The sequence below is a fragment of the Colias eurytheme genome, chromosome 20 (assembly GCF_061535395.1).
Source record: "Colias eurytheme isolate Ceu_HAF_F1 chromosome 20, ilColEury1 Martin Lab GWU primary, whole genome shotgun sequence".
In the NCBI taxonomy this organism is placed as follows: domain Eukaryota; kingdom Metazoa; phylum Arthropoda; class Insecta; order Lepidoptera; family Pieridae; genus Colias; species Colias eurytheme.
Genome location: NC_142999.1, coordinates 4,843,470 through 4,861,232, shown reverse-complemented (window position 1 = coordinate 4,861,232; position 17,763 = coordinate 4,843,470). Strand labels below are relative to the sequence as shown.

Genomic DNA, 17,763 nt, shown 5'->3' with positions numbered 1-17,763 from the left:
ACTACTGAACCAATTTGCATGAAATTTGGTATGGAGATATTTTGATACCCAAGAAAGGACATAGGCTACCTTTTATTGCGAAATATGTACCACGGGCGAAGCCGGGGCGGACCGCTAGTTTAACATATTTTATTGTGGTTTAATTACAGCCGTTTAGCAAAACGGCGGGAAAATGATGTAGACGAAGAGGAGGATAATGCATCAAGAGATAACACTGATGTCACTCCCGCTCCTGAACCTGAAAGAGCACCTGAACGTAAGTTAATATCACTACATAGTATAAAACAAAGTCGCTTTCTCTGTCCCTATGTCCCTTTGTATGCTTAAATCTTTAAAACTACGCAACGGATTTTGATGCGGTTTTTTTTAATAGAACGAGTGATTCAAGAGGAAGGTTTTAGTATATATGTAATTTATTAGGTTTTAGACAAAGCGGATGAAGCCGCGGGCGGTAAGCTAGTGTTTAATATTTTTTGTTTTTCTTTCATTAAATAGACTGAACTTGCTAATGTATCTACTGATTCTACTAAACATAACTTTATGTTTAATATCATAAATAAACAAGAAGTGAATTGAAAATAATGCTTATTTTAATAACTTAGATGCGTACAACAATAGCGATATTATTTGCTTTAGCGACGACGATACTTTTTTTTGACGATATTTTTGAGCTTATAATCTGAGTTGACGTAAATTGAATCGTGTATGTTCAAATCGTGTGTCATTTAAGTAGCCAGATTCGATTTCAGCTTTCGATTTCACGGAATATTGCAATCCATCTATAATTTGTAACTATACTCGCAATAAATACAGGGTGACTGGTAAGACGTCAGACGAATATAGACAGGAATTTCTTCTCATGAAACTGAACAACTTTTGTTCTACAACTTTGCTGAATTCGTAGAAAAAAAATTGGACTTTGTATGGAAATCGGTCAGCTGATTAGCGAAGTTTCCTTACAAAGTCCAATTTTTTCTTACGAATTCAGCAAAGTTGTAGAACAAAAGTTGTTAAGTTTCATGAGTAGAAGCTCCTGCCTAAATTCGTCTGACGTCTTACTTTTCACCTGGTATAATAAATCCATACTAATATTATAAATGAGAAAGTAACTCTGTCTGTCTGTCTGTTACTCAATCACGCCTTAACTACTGAACCAATTTGCATGAAATTTGGTATAGAGATATTTTGATACCCGAGAAAGGACATAGGATAGGTTTTATCCCGGAAATCCCACGGGAACGGGATTTCTTTGAAAACGCGGGCGAAGCCGCGGGGCGAAAGCTAGTATTAAATAAATATAATTTGATTGAACACGTATTTGTTTGTACAGCGCCCGCAAGCACGTCATCCGGCGCGAACACAGCAGCTGAGTCTAGTGCAGCGGCCGATGCTCCCACCACGCCTGCGCCCATCGACCACCATGATGACTCGCAGGGCAAGCACAGCGACTCCAACACACAGGTATAATAACTAATATAGAAGGTATAATAAGGCAGCTTGCTAACTCTCTGAAGACCCTATACACGAAGCGAGCGGTTTTTTGTAATTTTGTTGCTTTTATCTATACTTCACTACATAGTATAAAACAGTCGCTTTTTCTGTCCCTATGTCCCTATGTATGCTTAAATCTTTAAAACTACGCAACGGATTTTGATGCGGTTTTTTTTATAGATAGAGTGATTAAAGAGGAAGGTTTTAGTATATAATTTATTGGGTTTTAGACAAAGCGGGCGAAGCCGTGGGCGGAAAGCTAGTATATTATTAAGTTGAAGAGTTTGTTTGTTTGAACGCGCTTATCTCAGGAGCAACTGGTTTGATTAAAAAAAAAATTATTCGGTGTTGGATAGCCCATTTATCGAGGAAGGCTATAGGCTATATATCATCACGCTAAGACCAACAGGAGCGGAGCAATGCGGGTGAAACCGCGGGGCGCGGCTTGTAACGACTATAGAAGGTATATGTAATAAGGAAGCTATAATTTCATTATATTTGGGCACGTGCGCCTAAAATAATAAAATTTGAACAGGCAGTGTGAAAATATACCTTTTGTTATTGGTTTGACTGATTTTTATACCTCTTTGTAGAGATAAACATGATCCCAGGCCAAGGTATAAATATCCCTCAAGCTCATTTAATACGACTTCCTTTTGCAAACGTGATTGGATATTGTCTTCTACTTGAATAGGAATTGTTGTTATAAACATTAGAGCAAAATGCAGTCATGCAAGTCAAATAAACTAAAATTAAATAAATTGTAAATATGTTTAAATCAATGAAAAAGTAAACAGAACACTAATTAATATAATATTGTAACAGGAAACAATAATCAAAGAGGAGCTAGAAGACAATGTGACTGATCAAACGCATCACATAGTAGTGCCGTCCTACTCCGCGTGGTTCGACTATAACTCCATACATACCATCGAGAAAAGAGCCCTACCAGAATTCTTCAATAACAAGAATAAGTCCAAGACACCGGAAATGTATCTCGCTTACAGGTAACTAATAAAAACTAATAGTTTTCCTTGTTTTTTTATTTTTTTTCATATATGTAATAATAATAAAAGTTGCCGTTGATAAACATTTCAGCCTTACGATGTTACAAGGTTGTTAGCGCAGCCTTAAGTGACACGGAATGTTAAATACATGAATTATAACCCCAATATCTGCGGTTATTTTCCTTGTCGTGGCTCAGCTTCATTCTTTTGTTCATTTACATTCCGTTTTATACAAATAATAATAATGTTAATGAATGTAAATTTTCGTTAATCAATGAAAGGATTTAATTTCTTTATAATTGAGACAAATAAACAGTTATTTTCTACTGAAAGGCAAATAAATAAAATGTATTCAACAAGGTACTACAATAAAAGTACATAGTGCATGTGTTGATACATAAATATATAAAGTTTGGTTTTATGATGCCTTTCATGTCTCGTATGAACTTGCAAATCTCTCTATATATGTAATTTATTGTTCACCTGATGTGATTAAATCAAATAAAACTCTTACACACAATAACTTCGGTTAGTACTTGATTAAATTTTTTTCCACTAGGAATTTCACGATCGACACCATTTAATATATTATTACTTTTTTCTGTAGAAATTTCATGATCGACACATACCGTTTGAACCCCACGGAGTATCTAACAAGTACGGCGTGTCGCCGCAATCTCGCGGGCGACGTGTGCGCTATCATGCGTGTACATGGTTTCCTCGAACAGTGGGGACTCGTTAATTACCAGGTATTGTTTTATTTTTTAGATTTGAATAAAAATGATTGTAAATATTTTAATAATAAAAAAAAAATGTATCATTAAAAGATGTGATAGCGATATGATTTCACGCTTTGTTTTTAATTTTTAAGTATTTCTTCCATGTTAAAATTATTGTTTTAACGCGGAAGAAATACTAAACGAAAAAAGGAAGAAGGAGAACTTCATAAATCATAGTAAATTAATAGTTCAATTTGTGTTATACATATTATTATATATTTGTACCCTCTGTTTTACTAATTTCCAAACTGACTTTCCAAACGATCTCTGACTTCCAATGAGAATTGTTGGTCCCGAACAACTTAGATATTAATTATTATGAATATCTTACTTATTGAAATATCGAATACTATAAAACAAGCATTTATAAATTATTAAACAGGTGGAAGCCGATGTCCGTCCGACAGCAATGGGCCCGCCGCCCACGTCTCACTTCCACGTGCTATCCGATACACCGTCGGGCTTGCAGCCATTGCAGCCCAGACCGGCTCAGCCTAGACCTGGTAGCTATGGTTACGGTTGTTATTTCTTCTTTATTTTTTTTGAAGTGAAACTTCTTTATCGGCGTTGGAAAAAAATTTAGTGTAACATTTTTTCGTTACGCGTGACATTTTCCGTTACGCGCCATCTTTTTGTTATCCCTACCACGCGTGATTCGACGTATTTCTGTAAAGTTGCATATAGTAAATTATTTTTTGAAAAATAAGGTCATAAAGAAGTTTCACTTCTTACGTGTGTTCACTAGTACACGCACACATTTTTTGTTATTTAAAGTTTTGTTACTCATATTATTTTATAAGGTATTTAAAAACGTTACTCAACTTACCTTATATATGATTAACAGAACAATCAGTCCAAGTTGTTCTGAAGTAGATTTTTTGTTAATAACTTCAAAAAATTTACATCATTTTCTTATACTCTATCCAATATAAAGAACGTTAGATCACCTTTCAGTTTATTTGAGTAGTTTCGTTATTCCGAAACATTTATTTTATTATTGTTCTCATTTTTTAAAATACCATTACGATAATAAATTGTTTTTTTTTAATATGTCAAATCGTAATTAAACAATATTTTGTAGTAGAAAACGCAGCGGTGCCTAAAGTGGAGGCCGGATTACCGAACGGTGCGGAAGGCGGAGCTCCAGTTAAGGCCGAGCCAACGGTTAAGACAGAACCGACCCTGGAACTGGGCAATGCTCCTGGACTTAAGTTGGATCAGGTAACTATGATTTTAACCCGGATATAATTATTGAAAAAATGTTTTTATTGTAGTGTTTTTGTACAATATTTAAAAGTTCGAAAAAACTTTTATATAACTAGCAATGTGTGTGGGTAGGTGTTTAAATAAAACATCAAATCTTTTCTAACTTTTTATTTAGTTTACATTGTTTATTATGGTACAATAACTATAAATATTGCCCTTTATTGCTTTTACCAATTACTCTAAGTGAAATAACAATTGATTTGACGGTTTCTGAATTATAATGATTTTGTATATCAAATGTGCATATTATTAATAAAATTTATGGTCCATATAGTACCGTGGTGGAGCCCGCGGTCGCGAATGGACGGAACAAGAGACGCTTTTACTCCTGGAAGCCTTAGAACTGCACCGCGACGACTGGAACCGCGTGGCCGCACACGTGGGCACAAGGACGCACGACGAGTGCATATTGCACTTCTTGCGACTGCCCATTGAGGACCCGTACCTTAATGATAGTGAGTGTAGCGCACATAATAGTAATCTTTTCATTCATAAAATAATAAGAACTTATTACTAATTTTATCTCAATATAAATACAAATAGTACAAAATTATAGATTCACTAAAGGAGCATACTGTATGTTTACACGGCCAGCAAGATTACCGATATCGCTCGTCACTAAAAATTTTCTAAGTACCCTCATAAGGAATAAGAACTAACAATAAGTATATGTAGCGGTTAGTGGGCTTATGTTGCACAGAAAAACTTGAATGAGTTTATGATTGCATCAATGTAAATTATATCATCTAAGAATTAATATTATGTTAAATAAATAAATAAAATTACACATATAACAAGGGACGCTTTTACTCCTGCAAGCGCTACAACTTTTGATCTGACTACATCCATATTTTAATTATAGTTGGTTGAGCGTACCAGTAGCTACGAATAAATGAAATGTATAAAAACGTATAAAATTCCCTTCAAACATGCTTTCAAACAAATAACGAATAATACAACGCAAGAAATACACATATAAAGAAGCAAAGATCAGAGACTAAAAACGCTCTAACTAGAAAAAAAGAGTATTTTGGGATATTTCATTTTAAGCAATACTAATTGAACTTAAAATATTATTCATTAATATTTATATAATTTTATATTTTATAGGCGGTGTGTTGGGACCTCTAGCGTACCAACCGATCCCATTCAGCAAGACGGGCAACCCAGTAATGAGTACCGTGGCTTTCCTCGCCTCTGTAGTGGACCCGCGTATTGCGTCCAAGGCAACGAAGGCGGCTATGGACGAATTCGCTGCTATTAAGGTATGAGATGGTTGAGAGGTATAATAGGTTGGATAAGACAGTGTGTTCTATTCCGTACGTTGAAACGGAATTACATAAGTGTGTATGTCATATTTTGTGAGTTGAACAAAATAATATAAAATAATTGATATTATACATACTAGATTTAGAAAAAACAGTTTTATAATATTTAAGTATTTAACAATTTAGTAAAAAAAGAAGTTTCAATAATTATTATTTCTTAGGTACCATTTTCGTTAGTTTTTAGTACAAAAAAAAGTTGAAGAACTAAATATAACTAGCCTATAATACGTCGTCAAAACGGGCTATGAATATTTTATTAATTTAAATTACCATCTTATTTCGTAACATTACCGAATAGGCGGTGTTTATGGTTAGGGAGCCAGGTGCAAATTTGGTTAACTATTTCCTCTCAAGAGATAATTCGTCAGACGCATGAGAGTATAGAATTATAAAGCCTCGTGAACGTCAGCTGGCGCTCGGTTGGGGGCATAGAAATCTAAATAACAAGACACATAGAAGGGCTATAATGTCATAATTCGTATGAAAACCGCTGTCGCCAAAATCAACACATTCAAACCGAAAGCTAAACAGTACACACAAGTAAACTATGCCTTTTATTGGACAGCTTGATTTGAGTGAAAACTAACTTATCTATTAAATTAAGCTTTTGAATATGTATCCTAACGCACGAATTTACGGTTTATTTTAGAATAACATCCCTAAGTATATGAGACTTTTTGCTCCAATACGAACAAACGTGATAATAAGAATGGTCGACTGTGTCATTCAATGTTATTTCGATTACTATGGTGACACTCGTAATACTTGTAAATATTCTATAATTTTAAGGAAAAACGGCATTATTTCTAAAAAAAAAAATATTTTCCGATGAAATATTATTCCTTTATAAGTATAATTACAACTTGTGGAAGAATTTCCGCAATGGGAATTGCTGAAACACACCATGTATACACTCATACGTCTCCAGAGTAACTGAACAGTGACGAATGCACTGGTGATGTGCAAATCACCTGAGTGGCGACAAGGTCACGCACGCTTACGACTTCTAGTGTCTTGTTATTTAGATTTCTATGGTTGGGGGGGTGAGCGGTTGTAGCCTCCCACGCACATAGGAAAAAAAATACATTCATTCATTCATTTCCTCTCAGCTAAAAATTTGTCAAATTGTAGCTAACCCAATATCTCAACGAAAAAAATAGTCAGCTGGTTACAACATGGTGTATTATACGTCAGCTGGTGTCTCGAACATGAAAGTTAAATTTAAAGAAAAATTTATTTTCCGTTATTTCCTCTCAAACAAAAATTTACCTGATAATAGCTTATATGTAACTGTGGATAAATATATATGTCAGCTGGCTGTATCTTGGTGGAAAAACCGTCAGCTGATACGGGAGGCTACAACCACTCTTCCCCCCAACCGAGCTCCAGCTGACGTTCACGAGGCTTCATAATACTATACTTTGATGCATTTTACTAATTACCGCTTGAGAGGAACTTGGTCATAAAATCTGCTGCTGGCTCCCGGACCATTACGCGTAGGTAGACTTTTTCTTCGGACAATAAGATTACATGTAGACAATGGACAAACTAACTATACTATTTATAATCGCTGGTAGGTTATGAACGGAAATGTCTTCATATTTCGTACTATCCGCCCATATTTCGCAATAAAAGGTAGCCTATCTTTCTCAGGGTCTAAAGATTATCTGTGCCAAATTTCATCAAAATCGGTTCAGTAGTTTTTGCGTGAAAACCATACATACATACAAACCTTTCCTCTTTATAATATTAGTATAGATAAGATGAAATTTATCTGTTCCATTGTCCAGGACGAGGTGCCGGCGGCGATGATGGAGGCGCACGTGCGCGCGGCGGGCGCGCTGGGCCCGCAGGCCGCGCTCGCGGGCACCGGCATCGCCGGCACCGCGCCCGAGCACCCGCCCGGTAACAACACCAGCTTTTAATCATTTAATCATTCATTTTGACGTGAAAACTTCTTTGGCGGCGTTGAGCACTTTTTCTGTAATGGGTATAAAATCTTAAACTCGCGTCAGGACACGTGACCTGATCGAAAAAGCGTAAGACGGATACCATTCCAAAATATCAAACATGCTCAACGTTAATAATCAAATTTTCATTTCTGCCGGCACTCCCGGAGTGCAACCCGTCTTTTTTTTGTACGCAGCTTTTACATTTATTTATTACTAGCTGTGCCCCGTGTGAATCCGCTCCTGTTCGTCTTAGCGTGATGATATATAGTCTATAGCCATCCTCGATAAATGAGCTATCTTACACCGAAATAATTTTTCAAATCGGACCAGTAGTTCCTGAGATTAGCGCGTTCAAACAGACAAACAAACTCTTCAGCTTTATAATATTAGTATAGATTTTATTTATTTATTTATTGAAAACTTCACAACTTACAGTTTTATTGACTTAATCTACTTCTATCTATGAGACAATACGCCAATAACGAGTTTTCCAATTATTATCGACATCTATCAATATTCTATACTGGGGCCTTAGATAAAGTAACAATTAAAAAACGATAACGAAGTTAGAAAAGGCAAAAATGTATGGGATTGACATACGCCGCGTTAGATCACGTGGTCTATCTAATGTCAATCCCATACATTTTTCATTTTCTAACTTCGTTATCGTTTTTAGGGTTCCGTAGCCAAAATGGCAAAAACGGAACCCTTATAGTTTCGTCATGTCCGTCTGTCCGTCTGTCCGTCTGTCCGTCTGTCACAGCCGATTTACTCGGAAACTATAAGTACTACAGTGATGAAATTTGATGGGAATATGTGTTGTATGAACCGCTACAAAAATATGACACTAAATAGTAAAAAAAAGAATTGGGGGTGGGGCCCCCCATACATGTAACTGAGGGATGAAATTTTTTTTTTCGATGTACATACCCGTGTGGGGTATCAATGGAAAGGTCTTTTAAAATGATATAAAGTTTTCTAAAAAACATTTTTCTTAAAGTGAACGGTTTTTGAGATATCAGCTCTCAAAGTCGTAAAAAGTATGTCCCCCCCCCTCTATTTTTATAACTACGGGGTATAAAATTCTAAAAAAAATAGAGGTGATGCATGCTAATTAACTCTTTCAACGATTTTTGGTTTGATCAAAGTATCTCTTATAGTTTTTGAGATAGGTTGATTTAACTGTAATTTATTATATTTGCTGCTACGGAACCCTTTGTGCGCGAGCCCGACTCGCACTTGGCCGGTTTTTTTTAATTGTTACTTTGTCTACAGGGCCTGATATTATAAAGCTGAAGAGTTTGTTTGTTTGAATGAACACGCTAATCTCAGGAACTACTGGTCCGGTTTGAAAACTTCTTTCGGTGTTAGATAGCTCATTTATCGAGGAAGGCTATAAGGCTATAAATTACAATTACAATTTTATTTGAGACAATAATTCATTTGTATTATGTGGAAGTAAGAAATGTATTTCTTAATTTGATTATTAAAACAAAAATAGATTACATTTACATTCCCCTTACCCAAAATAGCATCACTCTATTTTTCATTTCCTCATAATTCAATTATAAAATACAGAAAAGAAAGAAGGCGCCGACGTAAAGGGAGAACCAATGGAAGTAGAAGGGGAGGGAGATGCCAAAGTGAAGGAGGAGCCCTCTGAGGGAGCGGCTCCGGCTGAGGAAAAAGATGTTAAGGAGGAAGATGCGCCACAACCACAAGGTATAAATAATAAATATATACATAAAAAATGTATGCGTGTACTAGAGTAAACACGTAAGAAGTGAAACTTCTTTATGACCTTAAAAATGTCACGAGTATGGCATAACGCAAAAATGTCACGCGTACGGCGTAACGCAAAAATGTTACACAAAATTTTTGTCCAACCCCGATAAAGAAGTTTCACTTCAATAAGTAAGAATATATTATCGGAACAAAATTATTATAAAGAGGAAACATTTGTCCTACTAATCCTATCCTATCCTACTATCCTACTTCCTACTAATATTATAAATGCGAAAGTTTGTGAGGATGGATGTGTATGTGTGTGTTTGTTACTCTTTCACGCAAATACTACTCAACCGATTACAATGAAATTTAGCACACATATAGATGGTAACTTGGATTAACACATAGGATAGATTTTTATCCCGGAAATCCCACGGGAACGGGAACTAACCGGGTTTTTCTTTGAAAACGCGGGCGAAGCCGCGGGCGGAAAGCTAGTATACGCATATTAAAACAAACGATATATCTCAACAAAATTATTATAAAGGGGAAACATTTGTGTTTTTATATGTATGTTTGTTATATTGCAAACAAAAACTAGTGGACCGATTTCAAATTTTTCATTTTTTTATTTCACCAGTCGAATGCTACATTTTTCCTGACTCACAAAGGCTTTATTTTATTTCGTTTTTATCCCGGTTACACGGTGTAAAATAAATATTTAGACTAATACTAGCGGTCCGCCCCGGCTTCGCCCGTGGTACATATGAAAAATAGATGTTGGCCGATTCTCAGACTTACCCGATATGCACAGAAAATTTCATGAGAATCGGTCCACCCGTTTCGGAGGAGTATGCAGACTAACATTGTGACACGAGAATTTTATATATATAAGATTAACTTGGAACTCATTATATTCCTTCGTATATAAAGCATTGTATTTGATTGTGTCTATAACATTACAACCTTATTTGTATGCATTACATAATGTTAAAGTTTATTGAGTATACTTTATAAATAAATTATAAAATACTAGTGGTCCACCCCGGCTTCGCCCGTGGTACCTACATGTTTAAACTATCCTATCTCTCAAGTTGGATCGAACTGCACATGGTGTGCGAATTTTATTATAATCGGTTAAGTGGTTTAGGAGTCCATTGAGGACAAACATTGTGACACGAGATTTATATATATTAAGATTTATTTTCAATTCAAGCCCTCCAACAAAGTTGTCGAGTGTGTTAATTGGTTTTATCACTACAGAAAATCAGACGGTGTTGTATCATATATATCAGTTATTAAGATTAGCATAAAGTTAATCTTATCTAATAATCAAATTATTTATTTGATAATAATTTTATTTAATAATGTATTTATATATAGTTATCTTCTATCTTTCAAAATAATTCTATTTTTTTCAATGCAATCGGATTATGAAGAATTATATGACTCAAAAAAGTGTTCAGTACTTGAAACTGATGTATAGAATCTAGATCGTTTTAATCTATCGCCAACTTACTTCAAATTTAAAAAGGATTCTTGCAACGAACCGACTCAAATACCTTTTTTTAACAATCTGATCGAAACAATTTAGTAATCCAGCTTTTAAAAGATCGTTAAATAATAAAATGATTGTATTGTAACAAGTGTACACATAATTATATCATTTAAATGTAAACACAAGCGTTTTTCAATACTTATACATTAAAAAAAATGAATATAGAAAAACGCGTCTCCATGTCTCGTAAAGATTTTTAATTTATTGTTTTTTTATGTTCTATAATACTTTTTGTTTAGATTTTTACTGCTACTATATTGTATCGTACTATATAGACTTGCTCTTGCCAGTATGGTAAATTATGGCCTGAACAAATATGGGTAGAATTGGTAGTATGAATAAATCCCGTGTTGTAGGGTATGGGGGCAAATCCTCCATCTGTTTGACTGATAGCTTTTCTTTCTGAACAATACGATACGATGGTATGGAAGAGATCGATACTTAGCAATGAACGTCATTTTTTGACGTGGCAACGTCTTATAATTTGATAGAGCCGGATGCACGCACGAAAAACATGACTCATGCGGCGTTACCTCGCTCTGAGGCGTTCCGTGCAAGCGAGAGCGCGGAACGAGCGACAAAGAAGCACAATCGGCCGTTGTCACGTTCAGCTATCGTCAGTAAACCGACTTTACAGACAACCAATTTTTGTTTTTTTTTTTCTCTTCTGCGTGTTTACAAAAATATTAAATAACTGTATTTCGTCCAGAACCGCCAGCGCAAGTTGACGCGAAGCTCCAATCAGCGGCCGCTGCAGCTTTAGCAGCGGCCGCTGTTAAGGCGAAGCACCTCGCAGGTGTAGAAGAGAGGAAGATTAAGTCTCTTGTAGCGCTGTTGGTTGAGACTCAGATGAAGAAATTGGAGATTAAGCTGCGGCACTTTGAAGAGCTGGAAGCCACTATGGAGAGGGAGAGGGAAGGTATATATTGGGATAGATAGATAATTCTTTATTGCACACACACAAGATTTACAAAAAACACAGAAAAAGACAAACAGATGCAAGTATGTACATATGGCGGCCTTATCGCTAGGCAGCGATCAGGATGGGATTGTGGATGAATAGGTAGGATTGATTATCTTGGCAAATTGTTAAAGGCTAAACTTTAATATTAATTTCATACATAGTTTATGTGTGACTTGATGTTTAACTTTGACTTTATAGTTTATGTATTCATCGATTAGAATCCTCAAGAAAAACAATATATTTTCTGGGGGCGAAAAGATTTGAATGTAAAAAAATATAATTTGGGAACAAATTTATCAAATGTATCGAATCCAGGGTCCTTTTCCCCCAGAGACTTCATTTAGCGTTTGAAGCGATACTATATGTTCTTTACAAAGACATCCCTCGCACACATCTGATGGACCAGAATAGTGATATAGTCCATTGAATAAAAAGTTCTAGAGTGCGTGAGTTAGTAACGTAAGATGTTTCTTCGGAAACATGTCAAGAGTCCCTAGGTAATAAACATACTAAAACCCCGGGACACTAGGAGGAGCCCCGGAGTGGGGGGAGGGGGGAAATGGGTCCATTTTTTCATTTTTCGCTTAAATCTCAAAAACGGTACATGTTAGAGAAAAACTTTCAAGGAAAAGTTGAAAGGCCATAAAATTATCTACAAGTTGTACCTGAATCATTTTTTCCTATATCCTACCGTTTCTGAGTTATACGCAGTAAAACATGATTTTGGCTCAAACAATTTCCACATCAATCGATCAAAAAATATTTATTTCTTCCAAAAAACTCAAATGTGCAACTTGTGACCGGTACTGATAGATTGCTCTTAATTAGGTCTATAATTGGTAAAATAAACACATTCCTCCATGGAAGCCTTTAGGAGGAATCGATTGTCAAAATATTATATTATGGTAGTTTGAGTTACTGAACTTGATCTTTTTATTTTTTTCTTCCAAAAAACTCAAAAGTGCAACTTGTGACCGGTACAGATAGATTGCTCATAATTGGGTCTATCATTGATAAAAATACCAGATTCCACCACGGAGGCGTTTACGGGGAATTGAATTTTATTAGGGTAGTTACGATACTTGAACTTTTTATTTTTTTTCTCCAAAAAAACTCAAAAGTGCAACTTGTGACCGATACTGATAGATTGCTCTTAATTAGGTCTATAATTGGTAAAATAAACACATTCCTCCATGGAAGCCTTTAGGAGGAATCGATTGTCAAAATACTATATTAGGGTAGTTTGAGTTACTGAACTTGATCTTTTTATTTTTTTCTTCCAAAAAACTCAAAAGTGCAACTTGTGACCGGTACTGTTAGATTGCTCTTAATTAGGTCTATAATTGGTAAAATAAACACATTCCTCCATGGAAGCCTTTAGGAGGAATCGATTGTCAAAATACTATATTAGGGTAGTTTGAGTTACTGAACTTGTTCTTTTTATTTTTTTCTTCCAAAAAGCTCAAAAGTGCAACTTGTGACTGGTACAGATAGATTGCTCATAATAAAGTCTATCATTGATAAAAATACTAGATTCCACCACGGAGGCGTTTACGGGGAATTGAATTTTATTAGGGTAGATACGATACTTGAACTTTTTATTTTTTTTCTTCCAAAAAAACTCAAAAGTGCAACTTGTGACCGGTACCGATAGATTGCTCATAATTAGGTCTATCATTGATAAAAAAACCAGATTCCACCATGGAGGCGTTTAGGAGGTATTGAATTTTATTAGAGTAGTTACGATACATGAACTTTTTAACTAACTACCCTAATAAAATTCAATTCCCCGTAAACGCCTCCATGGTGGAATCTGGTATTTTTATCAATGATAGACCTAATTATGAGCAATCTATCTGTACCGGTCACAAGTTGCACTTTTGAGCTTTTTGGAAGAAAAAAAATAAAAAGTTCATGTATCGTAACTACCCTGATAAAATTCAATTCCCCGTAAACGCCTCCGTGGTGGAATCTGGTATTTTTATCAATGATAGACCCAATTATGAGCAATCTATCTGTACCGGTCACAAGTTGCACTTTTGAGTTTTTTGGAAGAAAAAAATAAAAAGATCAAGTTCAGTAACTCAAACTACCATAATATAATATTTTGACAATCGATTCCTCCTAAAGGCTTCCATGGAGGAATGTGTTTATTTTACCAATTATAGACCTAATTAAGAGCAATCTATCAGTACCGGTCACAAGTTGCACATTTGAGTTTTTTGGAAGAAATAAATATTTTTTGATCGATTGATGTGGAAATTGTTTGAGCCAAAATCATGTTTTACTGCGTATAACTCAGAAACGGTAGGATATAGGAAAAAATGATTCAGGTACAACTTGTAGATAATTTTATGGCCTTTCAACTTTTCCTTGAAAGTTTTTCTCTAACATGTACCGTTTTTGAGATTTAAGCGAAAAATGAAAAAATGGACCCATTTCCCCCCTCCCCCCACTCCGGGGCTCCTCCTAGTGTCCCGGGGTTTTAGTATGTTTATTACCTAGGGACTCTTGACAGGTTTCCGAAGAAACATCTTACGTTACTAACTCACGCACTCTAGACCCCCCTTGGAGGGACTCATTCAATGGACTATAAATAGGTAAACGTTAAGTACTATATACTATTTTAAAATAATTCTAACTCGATTGTTTAATTTTCGAAATAGGTTTAGAATACCAACGCCAGCAGCTAATACAAGAAAGGCAACAATTCCACTTAGAGCAATTGAAGGCAGCCGAGTTCCGTGCAAGAAATCATGCTATTCAAAGGTAAGAAAAACATTTTTATTGACTACTACTAAAAAATATAATCTTTGCCGATATTTTTAGGTTTTATTACATACGAAAAAATAGCTAAGCTGCTAGACAAGACCTGCTAGAAAAGTAAAATGTTGCGTGTGCCACTTATTGGTATACCATAAATTCGTTCAAGTATAAGGAAATAAAAATTAGTTATTGCCAAATTGAACAAAAATAATGATTGATTATTATCAAAAGATATGAAATCAGGTTCATTATGTAATATACAAGTCATTTGAAGTACATATTTATCTACCGCCTGAAATTATAAGGTAGGTATCTTCTATGTAGGAATGCATCAATCTTCGATAATCGTATAATTTTCAATCGATATCTAATCTGCGTGACAAATCAAAAACAATCTTTCGGTTGATTATTTACAGGCTCATGAAAATAGATCGCTAGATCAATCTATGGTTGTGAATTTTTATTAGATTGATTATTAACATTAATCTAAGACAAAATTAAATTAAAATACCATTAGTCGATAAATAGAATATCATTTGTGTTATGTAATAATCTTATCATTTGGTCGTAAACAGTAGTTGCCATCCGCAATGACCACGTATATTCCATATTTTTTATTTTATTTATTATTTATGGATAGGTTAACATTTGGCCGTTGATCGAAAATGTGAACGCATCTGCAGCTGGTTTACCTAGAAAGTATCTATTCACGGTTAGAAATGTATCCAGGTTTTAATCATACTATAATAATAGAAGTTTGTGAGGATGTATGTACATATAATATATATGATTCCTCTGTGACAGGAAAACCGTTAGACGTATTTTGACCTGACCAGTGCCAAAATAACATAAGCTATATAAATTATTTATTGTTACCTTCTTTGTTATTTTTTAACTACGTGGCAATACTATTTAGGTTATAATTATGTAATATTTTACAGGTTACAAGCAGAAAGCGGCGGCACCGGCGTGGTTGGGGTGAACGTAGGCCCCGTGGTGGGAGTGCCGGGAGTTGTTGGGGCCCCAGTGGGCCCCGCCCCACCGCCCGCGGAACCCACGCAGGAACCACCACACCACCACCCTTAAGGACCCCACGGGGTTATGGGGCCTAGCCGAAATAGATTTAAGGATTACTCTGTTTAGGGCCGATTTTTCAATGCTTGGATAAAACTTATCCGTCCAATAAAGTATTACACATTACATTACATACATTACCTTTGTTCGTCCACTGCTGGACGAAGGCCTCTTCCAATGCACGCCACTGAGCCCGGTCGACGGCCCTCTGCCGCCAATTGTGGCCAGCAACCCTGCGGATGTCGTCACTAATTACCTCCAATGGCAAGTCAAGTATTACACGATAGTATTAAAATGTCACGTAAACTGTCTAATACGGGCAATAAGAAGAAGTTTTTAAAATGGTAGTTTTATACATTATTCGACGAATAAGTTTTAACCAAGGATTGAAAAATCAGCCCTTAGTACTTTAGTATACCAAAATAGGTTAAGTGCTAATGAAATAGGCGGTAATTTTTGAATAGTTGGAATCTCGGGATGTGATTGAAATTTTTGTATCGGACTAGATTTTTGTCAGGGATGTTAAAGGAAATTGCTATGCAGTAAAAATTTTACTATATCCTCTAGCTTTCTATATGAGAACTTAATATAAAATGTCTCTATTGCGGCTAAAAAGGGTGATAAAAACAGACACTTTCGCATGTATTAGCAAAGATATACAGATTGATTGTTTTCACTAAACAATTGTTTTATTCATACCATTGCATTGTGAACAGTACGCAGATTTGAATGAATTAGAATTACATATTTCAGTTGCAAAGATGATATGGACAAAATAAGGACATGACCTAATTGCAGTCATGTTCTTCTTTTGCACAATTTGACAGTAACTAATTTATTTTGTTATGGGCCCTCTACACAATGGGCAGAGTTTGTCGAGTAGAGGCAATTACGATAGTGTAAAGGGCCTAAATATTTTTGATCGGCCGTCATGGTGGATAATAATCGCCGTAATGGCGGCAAGCATCGACCATCATTTGTTGGGCCAACACTGCCCATTGTGAAGAGGGCCCAGTATATTATAACATTTGTAATGATCAAAAGTTTGAATACCTATTTCATTAGTTATAGTTATAAGGTGTATTGTAATTCTTGTGAGGTTGGTTTAGAATGACGATGATATAAATGTATACCATCAACAATTTTCATAGTAAATCTTGTATGCTTACAGTTACTTATGTCACACGTAAAGCAAATAAATAGCTTCTTTATAACGTAATTAATAAATAATTATATTTCTATAATTGTTTAAAGTCGTCTACTGCAGCAATTACGCATACGATTACTTTTTTCATAATTATATAGCAAAATAATACTTTTTCCAAGCAAGAACATAATTAAAACTATCTTATTTATTTAATTAATACCGAGATCTCGTGTTATAGTAAATATTATAAAAACTGTATCAATATGTATGGTTTTCTATACAAAATATCTTTTCATAAAATTATTTAATTGGATGTGACAATATTGTGAAAAATGAAAGCAAATGTTTCTGTTTCCGTATGCCATTTATTTCTGTTAAACAAATGAAGCGTGACAAACCTTTTGTAATTTTATTGAAATTAAAAACATTTATATACTATGAAATTGGGTTATTCGTTACTGGTCCAGCTTTTGGAAAAGTTCATAAAAATGTACTATAATAATTTTTATTCACTATATTTCTACTTTGAGGTAAGTATTAATCGTTGAGAGATTATTTGACTTACTTTGCCTAATATCGTAGGCAAAGTAAATCATACACGTATCTATATAGTTCATACTTTAGAATATTAATATAAATTAGGAACCAATAACGCCCCGAATTTCAATCTTTGTGGAACTCCACATAGTATGAATAAAGCGAT

The 17,763-nt window shown here is 35.0% G+C and overlaps 1 protein-coding gene across 6 annotated transcripts in view; it reads left to right on the top strand.

Moving 5' to 3' along the window:
* Window positions 1-17,503, top strand: part of mor (SWI/SNF- related protein mor) — a 28,716-nt gene extending 11,213 nt beyond the window's left edge. For 2 of the 6 annotated variants that reach the window (XM_090113505.1, XM_090113502.1), the window contains exons 8-21: window positions 150-256; window positions 1,331-1,461; window positions 2,317-2,498; window positions 3,106-3,247; window positions 3,660-3,795; window positions 4,359-4,498; window positions 4,818-4,998; window positions 5,654-5,808; window positions 7,662-7,776; window positions 9,402-9,545; window positions 11,819-12,028; window positions 14,740-14,842; window positions 15,781-16,035; window positions 16,196-17,503. In XM_090113505.1, coding sequence (XP_089969631.1) covers window positions 150-256; window positions 1,331-1,461; window positions 2,317-2,498; window positions 3,106-3,247; window positions 3,660-3,795; window positions 4,359-4,498; window positions 4,818-4,998; window positions 5,654-5,808; window positions 7,662-7,776; window positions 9,402-9,545; window positions 11,819-12,028; window positions 14,740-14,842; window positions 15,781-15,925 — 1,891 coding nt within the window. In that variant the 3' untranslated portion in view covers window positions 15,926-16,035; window positions 16,196-17,503. The remainder of the gene's footprint in view (window positions 1-149; window positions 257-1,330; window positions 1,462-2,316; window positions 2,499-3,105; window positions 3,248-3,659; window positions 3,796-4,358; window positions 4,499-4,817; window positions 4,999-5,653; window positions 5,809-7,661; window positions 7,777-9,401; window positions 9,546-11,818; window positions 12,029-14,739; window positions 14,843-15,780; window positions 16,036-16,195) is intronic. The other 4 variants (XM_090113507.1, XM_090113506.1, XM_090113504.1 and 1 more) reach the window with 4 other exon arrangements.
* The last annotated feature ends 260 nt before the right edge of the window (window positions 17,504-17,763 follow it).